The sequence below is a fragment of the Nyctereutes procyonoides genome, unplaced genomic scaffold, assembly GCF_905146905.1.
Source record: "Nyctereutes procyonoides isolate TBG_1078 unplaced genomic scaffold, NYPRO_anot_genome, whole genome shotgun sequence".
In the NCBI taxonomy this organism is placed as follows: domain Eukaryota; kingdom Metazoa; phylum Chordata; class Mammalia; order Carnivora; family Canidae; genus Nyctereutes; species Nyctereutes procyonoides.
In genome coordinates, this window is record NW_026575135.1 from 54,497,833 (window position 1) to 54,515,241 (window position 17,409).

The window sequence follows — 17,409 nt, forward strand, 5'->3', positions numbered from 1 at the left end:
ATTAAAGTATCTTCCCTGTGTTAAATATTACTTGACACATATGATGTCTCTCTAACAACAAACATGTTAGTGAAGAATATGTATGTTATATATGTCACAGTTTTAAAACAGAAGAATTTTTACTGAGACAATGATAATAGTGCAAAAAAATGTTTTCCTCTAATGTTTTTCCAAATCATTTTCTGGTTTGGTATTTAATACCTTGGCAGATTTATCAGGGTTTAGATAATAGGGTGCCCTTAGATAATCCCTTTTTGGATCTATTTTAGACGTACCCATTCATGGTGTCCGGATCCCTCTTATGTGATGTGATTATGTAACAGTTTGGCCTTCACGTGGGAAACAAATAGCTTTAACAGAGTATGACTTTTTAAATACTGTTTAACAAGATACACAAGTCTGAGTTCCTTCCCAGAAGATGTTAATAGTATTTGGATATAAAAGAAGAAAAAATGAAATGTGTGCAAATTCCTAGTGTGTCTTTGTGAAAGCTTTTTTTTTTTTTCAATTTTGTTTTTTTTATTTATTTATTATGATAGACACGGAGAGGGAGGCAGAGACATAGGCAGAAGGAGAATCAAGCTCTCTGCAGGGAACATGATGCAGCACTCGATCCCCAGGACCCCAAGATCATCCCCTGAGCCAAAGGCAAATGCTCAACCACTGAGCCACCCAGGCGTCCCTCTTTGTGAATAGCTTTATCTGAAGAAATTAATAAAAGGGATCAGAGCATTTCCACTTTCCCTCAAGGTCAACCAGTCCTGCTGGCAAAGACCTAGTAAACTAATCCAATTCTAGAGCCCCATACAACTGAGGCCTATTTTTATAGAGAGGCTAGGAACAGTACAGATAGCAATAGTCAGTTGTTTGACCTTTTTTATGGAGTTCAGGGGGATAATGAAACCCTTTTGTCTACTGTCTTTCTCTTGACAAACTGTAATTTCCCTCTGCTGGAAAACATTTTCAAGCATCTCTGACTGGGGTGGTTTATAAAGCAGTCTAACCTTAAGACTTGGAGGTTTAGAAACCTGATGTCAGCAAGCACCCTAAAGATTGACTCACTGCAAAAAAATTATGAACAAGAGGCTTTTGGTGACTCAAATATTTGCATACATCAAGAAAGCATGTTTGGTGCATATATCTTAGGACAGGGACTTGACTGAATACCTGAAGCCTTCTGCTTCAACTTGACAGTGAACTTAGAACACTTAAGACTCCATTTTCCTGGCATTCATATATGTTTAGTTGAATTTTCCAGTCTTGGGCGTCTGTCTCTTTTTGTGCTGTGAACCTCACAGTAGTACCTTATTCTGTGGAATTATCTTCTGCCCCATCTCTTTTGTTACTCTTTTCTTTGCTCTAGTCAGAATTGTACTTGAGATGGTTTGGGACAAATTGGTCATTTTTCTTCATCTCTAAAAGTTAATCATGTATGTAGAGATGGTAAGATAGTGCCATATATAATTACTTGAGCCATCAAAATCTCCCAATCCAATTGTAGTCCTTACCAAAAAAAACCCACAAATAATACATTTTTCCCAATTTAAAAAGCAAAAAAAATTTTTTTTCCAAGATTTTATTTATTCATGAGAGAAAGAGAGAGGCAGAGACACAGGCAGAGGGAGAAGCAGGCTCTATGCAGGGAGCCCGATGCAAGACTCGATCCTGGGACTCTAGGATCACAACCTGAGCCAAAGCCAGACGCTCAACCACTGAGCCACCTAGGTGTCCCAAGAACAAAATCTTTTAATGATTTATTATCAGGAAGTTGGTGAATATTAGATATTAACATTCAGTATATTTATAATTAATATTAAGAAATATTGGGAAATATACCATGTGTTCATGCTGTCAAATCACTTTTTACTTACATTGAACAATACTAAAAATTAGCCCAGTGTCATCATAGTGAACATTGTTTTGGGAGTTTAGCCAATGCAATACGACAAGATAAGGTAGAATAGGAGGAAAGGGATATCATTATTTACTTGTGTATATACTGAATTAGGATTTGTCTACTAATAGCAGAAATCACAAAGATAAAGTCTAAGGTTTAACTCCATGAATATTTAAAATTTTCCTGTGTTAAAATATAACAATAGGAAAACCTGTGCCACTGTATAGTAGACTGGGTGTTGATATCTAGTATAATTCAATAAGAAAAATCATAATACCAAAGAGTATTTTTAAAAAGTAGCAATATTAATCACTTATTAAACTAGTGAATCTTACTGGTAATCAAAGAAATAAAGTAAGATAATGACATATTTTTAGAGAAGGAAAAACATAGAAATTTCAAAATGAAAAAATCCTAATGAACACTTTGATAAGAATGTGATTAAAATTACTCTCTTTATAGTCTAGCATTATAAAATATCATAACCTCTCTTGAGAATGTTTTGGCAATATATTTCAAAAGCCTTTAAAATATGCATGCCCTCCCTCAACCCAGCAAATTCTGTCTCTTCCCCTCCCATTTCCTCACTCCTTTCTGTATTTTCTGAGAAAATAATCAGATTGCCTGCAACTGCAATATTGTCTTAGTTTCAAATGTACAGCATGTTGGATAGTTCCGGTTTATCTACCAGGAAGGAGAAGGGGGGTATTATTCATCACAGTGTTATTGTAAAAGATATGCAACCTAAATGTCTGTCATTAAAGGTTTGGATAATTTAAAAATATACATGTTATGGAATCCTATGCCTCTATTAAAAATTATTTTGTCAAAGAGTATTTAATGACATCAGAATGTTTGTGATAAATAGAAATTATTGTGGCTTCCAAATCATAATTTTTATCTTTTTGTGTTTTTCTATGAACCTATATGTTAGTACTTTGTCACCTGAAACAGTAGATACATTTATTTATCAATAAATGCAGCAGTGATTTTTGTTAACTTCCTGAAATAAATATGTGTATATCTCTGTCCAGAGGGATCTTTTTGTTCTAAATTGCTTTTTGAACAATTTAATTGTCTTGAAAATAACAAGGCACACTTTTGTATTTATATATAGATATTCCTGATCAAGTTATAAGAGTTTTCAAAGCAGATCAACAAAGTTGCTACATTATCATCAGTAAAGACACTACAGCTAAAGAAGTTGTCTGTCATGCTGTTCATGAATTTGGTTTGACTGGTGCATCTGACACGTATTCTCTCTGTGAAGTTTCTGTTACTCCTGAGGGTGTCATAAAACAAAGAAGACTTCCAGACCAATTCTCCAAATTAGCTGATAGAATTCAGCTCAATGGAAGGTGAATGTGTTTATTAGTGAATGTACTTATTTCTAGATTTGTTTAAATTGTAGTTTAATTAGTTACAATATTGTGTTAGTTTCAGATGTACAGTATGTTGGATAGTTCTGTGTGTTACTCAGTGCTCAGCATGAAAAGTGTAGTCATCATACAATGTTATTACAGTATTATTGACTATATTTCCTATGCTGTAGTTTTCATCTCCATGAGTTATTATATAACTGGAAGTTTTATACCTCTTAATCCGTTTCATCTAGATGTTTTTTTGAAGATTATGTGTAAAAAACAGATATTTTAAAATAGAAACATCATGCCTTAGGGTCACTGAATTTTCTCTAAAATTAAAGTAGGATTCCTCTTTTTTTCCACTTTGTCTCCATAATTGTGTAAATGGGATCTCAGAGTGTTAGCACTCATAAGGACTACCCAAAAGTGGAAGAAGGAAAGTGAGGATAATTTGCTAAAATATTTTAGCTCTCCTTTTGAAATAAATTCTTAGAACCACTGGCATAGTCCTATCCGTTTTTTAGAGAGGAAACCAAATAATATTTATCTTTATATGTATCTGAGTATGTATGTGTTAAATTACAAATTTGTTTTTAGTATGGCTAAAATGTACTCTGGGCAAGAGAAGGCAGAATTTTTATAGTTATTTTTCTAAGTAGTTTTCCTACCATGAATATGCAAGAACATTTTCAAACTTTAAACAATGTGCTCTGTAAATTATTTGATCAGCTAGAACATTGTTTCTATAGTACATTTATTGTTTACTCTGGTGATTTTCTGAGAGAATAATATGTACTTTTTAGTGAGCCTAAATTCATATATAGAGTTAAGATCCTTAGAAACCTTAAAATGACTCACCCCTCATGGTTGCTGGTAAGAGAGAGGAGGTTAATTCTGCCTTGCTGCTATACATAGTGCTTAAGAGCATAAGCCCTGGAGCCAGAGTGTTCAGCAGTGTGGGTAAGTCCCAGTTCTGGCTGTGTAATCAAAGGACGTTATTTGGTTTCCTCTTTGCTTGAATTTTCTCATCAAGAAATGGGAATGATGATAATACAACCTACCACATAGGAATGTTAGAAGAATGAATGAGTTAACCTACCCTATAAATGTTAGATAGAATTTTATTAACTACTGTAATGGGTCTCAACACATTTATAGTGTTCTTTTAGGCATGTGAACAGTATAAGAATGGAAGAAAAAGAGGTATAGTTCCTTGATTATCAAAAATAGATGGACACAAACTTAGGCTGGGATCAAGTTGCATTTTAGTATATAATGAACTAAATGAGCTAAAATGAACTAAATGAACTAAAAACCATATGTGACACAGAATATTACATCTTTGTCCCCAGCACTACCCCTATACAAGATATTTCCCAACTCTGAAATGTATCTGTTAAGTGGTACAGGATTCTCAATGTAAAAAGAAGAAAATGAAGATCTTTTTTATAGAGTGAGGTTTTCAACAAGACAGAACTTGTTAGTGGAAGGGTTTCCTCTCCTTTACCTGTTTTATTCTTCTTTGTTTCTCTTGGGGATTCAGAAATGAAGAAGAAAATGAGTGTAAGAACAGTTTCTGAATAGAAATGTAACAGTCTTGATTCAGATGTTCATTCATGCGGTCCATGAAAAAAATATAGTACCTACTCTGCATCACCTCCCTTCATCCAGGCCTCTCAGAGATTTTTTTCCTCAAGAACACACAATTGTTGACACATTGAGTAGTTTCATAAAATGATTAAATTCACAGAATTGTCAGCATTTTTACTCTCTAAAGTAATAGATGTCAAATGGGTAGTAACAGGACAATCTCTTTAAAGTCTTCTTATTTACAATGTTAATTTACCATTTCATCCTTAAGTGAATAATGTTTTTAACAAAATGTTACTATCCGTATAATGACATTTTGACAATCGTCATGAGGAAAGTGCTCTTTATAAATGTGAAATCACTTATAAAAACAATTTATTTTCTTTTAGATATTATTTAAAAAATAACATGGAAACAGAAACCTTATGTTCAGATGAAGATGCTCAAGAACTAGTTAAGGAAAGCCAACTATCCATGCTGCAGCTCAGTACCATTGAGGTGGCCACTCAGCTATCAATGAGGGACTTTGATTTGTTTCGTAATATTGAGCCTACTGAATACATTGATGACCTTTTTAAGTTAGATTCCAAAACAGGAAATACTCACTTGAAAGAGTTTGAGGACATTGTTAACCAGGAGACATTCTGGGTTGCCTCAGAGATTTTAACGGAATCAAATCAGTTGAAACGAATGAAGATTATTAAGCATTTTATTAAAATTGCACTTCATTGTCGAGAATGTAAGAACTTCAATTCCATGTTTGCAATAATAAGGTAAGTTTGTACAAATATTTGTGTATAGTTTAGACATGAAGCTGATTTTTTCCATAGGTGTTAAGTGACTAGGAGAAGAAAAGCCCAGCTAATAGGTTTTTAGAGTATTTAGGTTTAATATATTTTCCATCCTAGTGATAGTGACTTCTTCATTTTGTTTCTTCCATCTTTTATTTAAACATTTCAAAAAAAAAAAAAAATTTCCTATGTGGGACACCTGGGTAGCTCAGTTGGTTGAGTGTCTTCCTTTGGCCCAGGGCATGATCCTGGAGTCCCAGGATTGAGTCCCACGTCAGGTGTCCTACATGGAGCCTGCTTCTCTCTCTGCCTCTCTCTCTCTCTCTCTCTCTCTGTCTTATGAATAAATAAATAAAATCTTAACACACACATACACACACACACACACACATTTCTTTTGCTGAATAGGGTAGATTGCCTTTCCATTTTTCTTCCTTGCTTCCCCCCTGATGGGTTATATCCTTTTTGGATGTATGGCCAGCAGTTGGGCTTTATCAAGACTCCTGTACTGTGCATCTTTCCATATATGACTCACTGTGATTTGGCACTGAAATATCACAGTTTGGTATCAGTGCTCTAACCTAAAATTGCTGTTTTTGGAATGATAACACTGACATAATAAGAATGGCAACCATTTGGTGAGCACTGATACCTCTGTCAAGCATTGCATGGGGTATCACAGAATGTTGTTGCTCAAGCACGGTAGGCCTTAGAATTAGAATTATAAAAATTCATAGTATCTGAGCCCAGGATGTATGGATGGTTATATGTCCTGGGAATCTTCCTTCTCCTCACTCATTATGATTAGCTAGATTGGCTAATGTAGGTAATGTATTTTCTGACCCTCCCCTAATATAGTGCTGATCACTAAAGAGATTCCTCTCTAAGGAAGTCTAATTTTAAAGGTGGAGGGTAGTTGTAGTTTTGTCCATTTTTAAGGCCATGTGCTTCTATATAGCAACATAATTACGTCCTAATCCCATCTATGATGCCCCCCACAGATTTTAATTATGACTCGTTCTAGACTCCCATGAGATGGAATTGGAATCTTTATAGTCATAAATCTGTCATGGTAGTAAGAAACTCCCTTATGAAATTAACCAGGGATGCACTTGAATTAGATGCTTTGGGAGTTTTTGTTTGTTTTTTATTTTTAGGAGGAGTATTGAACAGAAATTAGCATTAACCTTTAGAATCAGCTGACCTGTGTCTGAGTCCTGCCTCTTCAGTGTAGTAGTGGTGTGTCAGTAGAAAATTGAAGACCCTTTTTTTTCATCTGTAAAATGCAAGAATCACACCACCTGCTTCAGTTTTTGACAGCTGAGTCCAAAACAAGGGAACAAAGATGCAATTGATGAACACTTGGAATGGTAGAAATTGAAACTATGTAGGAAGCACAGAGTTAGAGAATTTGAGACTTACAGGCTCAGTTTTGGAGTAGTCTGTGACAAAAACCTGATTGACACCAAGAGAGATCTCTGTAAAAAAATAAATGGCAAAAGGTTTAAGAACCATAACTAGTGACCGTCCTGAGTATAGGGGTAAAGAAGAGAGTCAAGCCAAAGAGAGAACGAATACAAGAAATAATAGAACAGCAGAGTTACAATCATGTCATTAAAGCCAAGGAAAGTGATTTGAAAGAAGGTGGTAGACAGTAGCTCCAAGATAAGTAGTTAAGAGGTTTTTGTTTTAAAGAACATTTTATTGTACGCATTACATGTATTCAGTAGTTCCTATAAAATTAATTGCTTTGTTTTCTCATATTGTATATTAAAGTATATTAAAGAATATAAAGCACATACTAACTTTACAGCAGGGATGACACAAGTGAATCCATCAATTCTGCTTGGAATTAGATAGTAATTTTATTTATTTGACATGTTTTTCTTAGTCTAGCTAAAGGTTTGTCAATTTTGTTAATCATTCCAAAAAACATTTCTTAATTTCACTGATCTTTTTAATTTTTCTGGTTTCTATTTGATACCTTTCTGCTCTGTTCTTTATTTTTCCTTCCTTTTCCTAACTTGTTGCTGAGTTTCTTCTTTTGCTAGTTCTTTGATGTGAAAAGTTGGGTAATTTCTGTTGCTTCATAAAGAAAATTACCACTAAAATTCTCTTGGAAAGTTTTTGTACCATCCCATAGGTTTTGGTACATTATGTATCCAGTTTCATTTGTTGAGAGATAGTTACATCCCTTTTGAATTTTTGTTTTTTGACCCACTGATTGTTCAAGGGAGTGTTGCTTAATATCCCTGTATTAGGGGATCCCTGGGTGGCGCAGCGGTTTGGCGCCTGCCTTTGGCCCAGGGCGCGATCCTGGAGACCCGGGATCGAGTCCCACGTCGGGCTCCCGGTGCATGGAGCCTGCTTCTCCCTCTGCCTGTGTCTCTGCCTCTCTCTCTCTCTCTGTGACTGTCATAAAAAAAAAAAATCAGAAGAGTGTGTATTCTGCTAATGATGAAAGGACTGTCCTGTTATGTCCATTTGGTCTAAAGTGTGGTTCAAGTCAATTTATTGATTTTCTGTCTAGATAATTCATCCATTGCTGAAAGTGGTGTATTGAAGTCCCCCCAGCTGATGTATGGTTGTCTGTTTTCTCCCTTCAGATCTGTTACTGTTTGCTTAATACAGTTAGGTGCTGAAATGTTGAGTGTGTGTATATTTGTGATTTTTATGTTTTCTCAATGAGTTGACCCTTTACCATTATATAATGACCTACTTTGTCTCTTGTTACCGTTTTTGGCTTAAAATCCATTTTGTCTGAGACAAATACAGCTACCCCTGTGCTCTCCTGGTTGCTACTTGCATGAACTATTTTTTCCATCTTTTCACTTGGAGCTTCTGTGTGTCCTTTAAGCTGAAGTTAGTCAGCCTATATGCTGTAAGCAGCATATAGTTGGGTCTTGTTTTTTTATTCATCCACCCATTCTGTGCCTTTTCACAGGAGAATTCAATCCATTTACATTGAGAATGATTATTGGTATTGTAAGGACTTTATATTACTGCCATGTTACTGTTTTCTTGCTAGTTTGCAGTTCCTTGTTTCATCTTTATTCCCTTATTATGTTCTTTTGTGAATTGATGATCATGTGTGCTGATGTGCTGATTCCCTTCTTTGTCTTTTGTGAGTCTACTATAGGTTTTTGCTTTGTGATTACCATGAACAGATGAAACAAAACTATGTCATGCTGATACAAACTTTAGTCACATGCAAAACTCTACCCTTTTACTCCCCACTTTTTTTTCATGCTAGAGTTTGCATTTTTATATTGTGTGTTCGTTTTACTCTTGTCCTTTAAGCTTTATTCTGTAGTTTAGTGGCTAAGATACTGTCATACCTACACTTTTTTTTTAAGATTTTATTTATTTACTCATGAGAGACACACACAGAGAGAGAGAGAGAGAGAGAGAGACATAAGCAGAGGGAGAAGCAGGCTCCCCGCAAGGAGCCCAATGTGAGACTCGATCCCAGATCCCAGGATCACAACCTAGACCAAAGGCAGACACTGAACCACTGAGCCACCCAGGCATCCCCAACCTACATTTTTAAGAGGTACCTGAATTTATGTATTTAACTTTATCAGAGTGGTGTTATATTTTTATATGTTTTCATGTTACTGTTTAACATCATTTCATTTCAGTTTGAAGAACTCCTTTTAGTGTTTCTTGTAAGACAGGTGTAATGGTGATAAATTCCCTCAACTTTTGTTTCCTGGGATGGTCCTTCATTTCTCTGGGATAACTTTGCCAGAAAGAGTGTCCTCAGTTGAGAGTTTTTTCTTTCAGGATTTTGAGTATGTTATCCCATTCTCTCCTGGCCTGTAAATTTTCTGCCGAGGAAACCTGCTGACAGCCTCATGGATGTTCCTTTGCAGATTATCGTCTTTTTTCTTTTGCTGCCTTGAGAATTCTGTCTTTAATTTTTGACTATTTTATTATAATGAGTCTTGGAAAAAGTGGTTTCAAATTGAAGTAATGGGATAATCTGTTAGCTTCATAAACTTGAATGTTCAGATCTCTTCTCAGACTTGGAATGTTCTCAGCCATATTTCTTTAAATAAGCTTTCTGCCTCCTTCTCTGTCTCTTTCCCTTCTAGAACTTCAGTGATTTGGATATTTGGGCTTTTTGGTAGTCCAGTGAACCATGTAGGCTTCTTTCACTCTTGTTCATTCTTTTTTTTCTTCCCCACCCCAGCCCCCTCATATACTGAGTTATTTCAAAGTTCCTATCCTCTTTCTCACTGATCCTTCTCTTTCATTTACTCTGATGTCAATGTTCACTATGACATTTTATTTTCTTTTGGTCATTGAATTCTTCTGTTCCATAATATCCATATGGTTCTTTTCTGTGATTTCTGTATCTTTGTTAGATTTCTCATTTTGATCATGTATTGTATTCCTGTTTTCATTGAGTCATCTTTCTGAATTTTCTTGTAGCTCATTGAATTTCATTCAGATAGTTAATTTAAATTCTTTATTAGGTAAATTGTAGATCTCTATGTCTTTGGGTTTGGTTACTAGAGGATTATTGTAAACTTTTGGTGATGTCATGTTTCCCTATCTTTTTTTCATTTGAAGTAGCAGTCCTCCCCTCGCAGTTTTTACTAACAGTCTCTAGAGAAAAACACCACAGCCTTTTATCAATCTTGCTGTAGATTCTAAGGCTTTATTAGACATTGCATGGATATACCTGTTCCATGCTTCTTGCTCCCTCTGTGAGAGAATTCTCAAGTATCCACCAGTATACCCTGTTAGCTACTGATGGCCTCTCTTCTGTTTTCCTGAAGGTGGTGTCATACTTCAAGTTTGTGGTTTCTCCTTTGCCCACAGACTCTGGCCTTTTTTCTGCGTTCTTTCTTTACCCGAGCTTGTTCTCAGGACCTTGGACAGGGAGCCAGCAGCACAGTGGAAGCGAGGTGTAGGGGTATGAGTTTGGTGCATGGTGCAGTGCAGCTGCCATTTGGTCATTTGAGGTCATCTGCAGATGAAATGTTCCCTTTGGCTCCTGGGCTGACTTCCTGTTGGAGTCCAGAAGCAGTCAGCAGGACCTGCGTTCCTTTAATGTCCTCTAGAAATCTTACATGCTACTCTACAGATCTGCTCCCTCACCCTAGTCATGGAGCTCCCACTTTAATGGGTGTTCTGGATCTGGATGATGCAAGAGTGAAATTAGTGTCTCTGATAGCATCCTACAACAATTAGAGAAACCAGGCATGTACTTATCAGCTCTTCTTCTCCCCTGTGGAAGAAATCACCAGCTGTGTAGTTTAGCTTTGAGCTATGCTGCCTTGGGGGGGAGAATGATGCCAGCAAAATCAAACTATTCCTTTTACCTACTTGAGGGCATCCAAACTTGTTATTGTTGTTTTACTCTAGCTAAGTGCTGGAACTTCTCTTTTGGAAACCTGGACTTCTGCAAGTGCTCTCTTTTCTTTAGGTGACTAAGTCCTTGTTCTGCAAGCATTCCCAGATCACAGCCAAGAGGGGCAAGAACCACTTCAGTTTCTTGTAGGTTCCAGAAGCAGTACCAGAGTCTGTCAGCCTATTACCCGGTGCACTTATAGGCAAGGCTTTTTTCCCCAGGTCACCTGGTATATGGTCCTGGGTCCCACAAGCTTCCACAGAGGCACTGTTCATGGATAAATGCCAGATTTTTGTTGTTGGGATTGGGGGATAAAAGAGGAGATGTTTTAGGCTGCCATGATGCTAACATCAGTCACTCTCTCCAATCAGATCTTGGTTAAAGTTTGTTTTCTGGTCATTTCATGAAGGTCTTGTGGAAATTCTGTTTGCTGAATATATTCAGTGTCTCTTTATCTTTGAACTTCAGTGACAGTTTGGCTTTAAAATTCTTGTCTTGGGTATTATTTCTTGGTAATTTCGTAGACAGTGGCTCCATAACTAGCACTTTATGTACCTGTTTTAGTTTCTCAGATTACTCTCATACTCTGTCGTCTCTGTAGTCATTTACCTTTACATCTGTGTTTCTACGTCTCTTTTGGTGCTGTATCTGGCTTTCTGGAACTGTGGTGCGTAGTCAGTTTATCAATTGATTAGTTTCTGTAGTTTTCTCAAGTTATACTTCTGCATATTTTTTCAGTTCTATTATTTTTGTTACCTTCTTCAGGGATACACCCATTATTGAACATTTTTGCTCTCCTCTGTCTTCCATATCCATTATTTTCTCTCCAGTCCTTTATAACTCTGTGCATTTCTCCTGACTACTTTTGTTAATCCTTTACTCACCGTCACTTGTGCCAGTTTGTAACAGTGTCTTTTTTGTTTTTTCCTTTTTCTTTTATAGGTTCCAGTGTGGCCTTCATTTCTGTGTTGATTTTATATTTTTTCCATTTATTTTCTTTACTAGTTAATTTCTTTTTATCAACTTCTACCATATTTTTCTTAAGCTCTTATATCAGCCCATTAAGTTCTTCATTTTACTAATTCATTTGAAATCATGGCTAGGTCATTGTACAGTCCCAAATGTTGGTGGCAACATTTTTCTTTGTGTTCTTTATTCGTTTTTCCTTGTAGCAGCTTATTATACATTTTTTGTTTTTCTTTTTGAATGACAAGAGATTTCCTCTACCAAGTATTTACGGAAGGTTCATGTGGGAGAGGATCCAGCGCATTATTCCAGGCTAGCAAGAATTGAGCTTGAATGTGAATTTTTTTACCCTTTATTTCCATCACATGGAGATTGGTAGCTTAAGCTCTGCTTACCACTCAGAGTTTCTACCTTCTGTCCAATCTCACTGTTAAACTGCTTCACATCAAGGTGTAATCTGTCACCCTGTGTACTTTCTTTGGCCCTCCCTGGTAAAGAACACAGTCCAGCCCCTGCCTCATTGTATCAGCCTATGGATTCTGTCGTGTTGTTTCAGATAGGAGGTTGCTATTCTTGCCTTCAGGGTAAGTTACCTGCTTTGGAGAACTTTACGCTCAGCTTTCATGGAGCTCTTCAGTTTTGGACATTCTTTTCCAGCATTTGCCATTCTCCTATTTGACCTTGACTATTTTTTGGCAATCTTTTAATATGTTAAGAGTTACAGATATCTCTTACTTGAAGTGGAGATGAAATTTTCATTTCTGTTACTCATCCTTATGGTCATTTGGGATGATCTCTGAGAGGCAATGGGAAGAAAGATATCTTAACTTTATATCTTAAAATCAGAAGCCAAGAGAACATTTTAACAGTGGTGTCCCTAAAAGTCAGGTGGCCAAGTATAAAAGAGGGATTAGGGACACCTGGGTGGCTCAGTCTGTTGAGCATCTGCCTTCTGCTCACATCATGATCCTGGGTCCCAGGATCGAGCCCCATATCAGGCTCCCTGCACCTTGAAGAGCCTGGTTCTCCCTCTCTCCTTGCATGTGTATGCGTTCTCTCTCTCTCTCTCTCTCTCTCTCTCTCTCTCTCTCTCTGATAGATAGAGGGATTAACTGGTAAGAAAATGGAGGCATTGTATATGCACTGCTCATTTGGCAGCCTATCAGGGAGGTGGTAGTATAGACAAAAAGGGATAGGTAGGAGTTGCAGCCTAATGGGCATGAATGTTTTTTCACGTGAGAGCTGAGTTTAAAATCCTGTAGAAAGAAGACATCAAATATATGGAGGATTTGGGGGAACAGATTAGAACCTAGAGATAAGTATTTGAATTAGGGATATGAGAGAACAAAATCTCAGTAAAAGAAGGCTGCCTCAACCCTAGAACTTGACTCAGTTATTATAGCAGTTATGTTCAGCATTACTTAAAACTTTTTCAAGTAGATAATGTCTCTATAAAGTTATTTCTAAATAAAACGAGCAAAACTATGATATTTGAAGGTTTTTTTTTTACATTAAATATCTCTTTTATGGAAGTCCTATGTCTCATATATGCAAGCTGTAAAATAAAGGCTACAGATACACAATTAAAGACAAGTAATGTAGTTCCTCTGAAAGAAGTTTGCCTTATTGTCTGATCAAAGAATCTTTTTTTTTCATGGTTCTACTCCGTTCATTTCAACATATTAAAAATATGTTTTTATTGTAGCATTATTAGAGAAACTTTGTGTATATGCTATACTGTCCTGAGTTTTCTCTCTCCTCTAAGTCTCTTACTAATGTTTTTATTCCCATCTTTGGCAGTGGCTTGAACCTGGCATCTGTAGCACGACTCAGAGGTACTTGGGAAAAATTACCAAGCAAGTATGAGAAACACCTTCAAGATCTACAGGACCTTTTTGATCCATCTAGAAACATGGCAAAATATAGAAATATTCTTAGTAGTCAAAGTATGCAGCCTCCAATTATTCCACTCTTCCCTGTTGTCAAGAAAGATATGACATTTCTACATGAAGGTATTTAAAAGTTACTTCTTTAGTTTTAGCTAACTCCACAGAATTGTGATTTATTATATTTCATATATTTTGCAGCCTTTTATGTTACTAAAGCTTTACCTAATTATAAATGCAGCAGCTTTTTGGAATTAAAACCCACGTTTATTGACAAAAACAAATTTAGGTGTTAACTATATGCATTCAGACATAAATTTGGCTTACACTAGTATCAGACCGGTGATCATATATGTTACCTTGTTCAGTAATATTTTCCTTCCAACTTTTTAAAAAATTAATTACTCGACACTTAGTTGAGTAATTGGGCACGGAAAAGTGCCCAAAACAAGTGAACAAATAAATGAATTATGACAGGACACCCATGTAACCAACACCCTGGCCAAAACCAAAATGCCTTAACTACCACCCTCATTCTCTTCTCCCAAAAGTAATGACTCCTCATACTGGGATTTAGTTTTATCTGTTGTTGCACTTTATCTAAGTGGAATTGCAGAGTATTCTGTTTTGGTTTGGTTTGGTTTTGGTTTCTGACTTTTATTGGTCAACATTAGATTTGTGAGGTTTTTCCATGTTTTTGAATGTAGCTGTACTTGATTTTCAAAACTACTGTTTCCTTACGTGAATGCAGCACAGTGGATTTTTCCATTCTCCTGATAAGCATTTGATAGTTTTCCACTGTTCAACTATTATGAATAATGCTGCTTTGAGTACTCATATCATTCAAGGTGGGATTTATGGATCTGATATTCATACAGTCAACTTTAGGAAAAGGTTTGGCATTATGTACTAAAGTGCAACACCTGGTAAATTCATTCTTCTTTACCCATTTCAGTAGTGGTGTGGTTTCCTTTGTATTTCCCCAATTACTAATGAGTTTGAGCACCCTTTCATATATTTATGTGGTTATCAGTTCAGGTTTCTTCTGTATTTTTTTTAATCAGGTTGTCTCTTTTGTTGAAAATATTTTTAAGTATTTCTTATAAATCCTGGGTGTAATATGACTTACCTTTTGAGTCAAGGCTAGCTTTTGAGGAACAGCACATTCTTAGTTTTAAAAGCCTAAGTTACTGATTTTTTTACTGTTTTATCTACAGTCTTCTTGAATTAATTTTTGTCTATGTTATTTGTTCTAGTAAAGTAAATTCCGTGGGGTTGGGTTTTTTTCTTCCTGTAGAACTCTATTTATGAGCAAATGTGCTCATGATGAAATATCTTAATTTCTTTTATCTAAAAATGTCTTCATATTAATTTTTAAGTATAATTTTGATGGGCAGTTGTCTTCTTTGAACAGTGTAAGAGACTATTCCATTGTGTCGTGGCGTTCATTGTTGATACTAAGTCAATCATCAGTCTTACCTGCTGTTCCTGTGACTGTAGTCTGCCCTTTTTCCAAAAGCTGCCTTATAACTTTCTCTTCTCTTTGTCTCTCTTTTTCCCTCTAGTTTTGCTATGACATAACTAGGTGTGGCATTTTGGGTTTTCTCTTAGTCCTGATTTCTTGGTAAGATGTTTTGAAAGCTCTGTTTTGTAATTTTTCATGAGTTCTGAAAATTCTCTTTCATTTCACCTTCAGATTTTTCACCTTTTGTCTTCCAACTTCTGCTTTAGGGATTTTGATTTCATCTCTGTTAGACCTAATGACTGCCTGTATTGTCTTACACCCTCTTCTCTGTTTCTTATCTTTTTATCAAGTTTCATTCTGGATATTTTCTTCCTATTTATTAGTTCTTTCTTTAAGTATATGTAATTTACTATTCAAAATATCAGTGACTTCCTAGTTCCAGTTCTTGTGCTTTATGAGGTTTTTATTTTTTCTTTTGGGTCACGTTTATAATTTACATTTTTTTTATAAATTTTTTTTTAATTTTTATTATTTATGATAGAGAGAGAGGCAGAGACACAGGCAGAGGGAGAAGCAGGCTCCACGCACCAGGAGCCCGACGTGGGATTCCATCCCGGGTCTCCAGGATTGCGCCCTGGGCCAAAGGCAGGCGCCAAACCACTGCGCCACCCAGGGATCCCAATTTACATTTTTTTATCTTTATATTCTCTGCCAGAGTTCTCAATGCTGAGAACAAAATATGTATCTTTGTACATATTTAACATAGTTAAAGTCTCTAAAATGATGTTCCATTCCTCCAGAGAGAATTAAAGCTTACTTTTGTCAGACAGCTAGGTATGCTAGCAACCCAAAAGTCACCTTAATCCCTTTTCACATTTGGAGATAATTTAATGCTGAACTTGTATCCTAGTCACATTTAGTTCATCCTTAATCCCAGGATAGCTCTTCAGGATCCCAACCTAAAGCATTGGAGGTTTACCAGGACTTAAGTTGTTTTCCTCTAACCTTATAAGTTGAGGTGGCACTGCTTAGTTTTTTAAGCTTGTCATCTGCCTCTTCTGAATCAGTAGATGCCCCTAGGATCAAGCACCAGGAAATGGTAAACCTTCCCCTGATCTTTATTCCTTTTCAAAATCTACACAGCCTCGATAGCTTTTTGATGCCTTTAAAATACTTGTTTTTTCTGGTTTTGCTCAAATTTTCTAATTATTCTTAGCACAAGGCTTGTTCTAATTACTTAATCTTACTGGCCCGTCTCATTACCACTCCTTTTTCATAAGGAAGTACTGTGATAGGCTTCAGATAATATCTTTCTAACTTGCTCCCTCAGAATATGTTTATGTGACTTGAAAAGTACTTTTGGTGATTATTTTGTTTCCAACTCACATATTGAGAACCTGAACAATTCTTATGTTCAATGTATAGGTTCTGTTTACTCTGAGGAGGGAGACCATGCTTTGTTTCAGACTCACTAGGTTCTCAAACTTGTCTTTAGGGACTTGGAGTTCCACAGAGGCATTTCAGGGGCTACCACAGTAGATAAGTGGGGTAACACTAACTGTTGAAGCCAGGCATGAAAAAAACACTTCTATAGACAGTCACATTGCCTTTTGAACATACTTTTTTTTTTCTTTTTTTTGCCTTATAGTCTGAACTTGGTAAGTCATCAGATGGGCTAAGGTTGGTCTCATACCTACTCTCTTCAAAGAAAAGTAGAACATTTTGAAAGTCCTGTGAATTTTCCCTCAGAGCCCTACTAACAGAAGTAAAAATTAAAGAAGAACTTTTGAGCAAGGAAATTTGTATTAGTTGATGCAAGTAAGAATTGTAAATTTAGATTTTGGAAAGAGAAGGTGGATGAATGGCAGGCTAGAAAGTTTACTCTGTGAGTCAGCCACCTCTTAATTTAACTAATAATTGCTATTCCTAAATCAACAACTAGAACCCTTCCTTTTTTTAAGAGCAGTCAGAAGTTTTCAATGTTGACAACTTATTTAGCAATTTTTAAAAGTATTTTTTTAAGATTTTATTTATTCATGAGAGACACAGAGAGAGAGAGAGAGAGAGAGAGAGAGAGATGCAGAGACA

The 17,409-nt window shown here is 36.1% G+C and overlaps 1 protein-coding gene across 6 annotated transcripts in view; it reads left to right on the forward strand.

Annotated features, from left to right (window-relative positions):
- Positions 1–17,409, forward strand: part of RAPGEF6 (Rap guanine nucleotide exchange factor 6) — a 183,999-nt gene that overhangs the window by 138,391 nt on the left and 28,199 nt on the right. For all 6 annotated transcript variants that reach the window (XM_055301416.1, XM_055301418.1, XM_055301420.1 and 3 more), the window contains 3 exons: positions 3,015–3,255; positions 5,241–5,624; positions 13,771–13,982. In XM_055301416.1, coding sequence (XP_055157391.1) covers positions 3,015–3,255; positions 5,241–5,624; positions 13,771–13,982 — 837 coding nt within the window. The remainder of the gene's footprint in view (positions 1–3,014; positions 3,256–5,240; positions 5,625–13,770; positions 13,983–17,409) is intronic.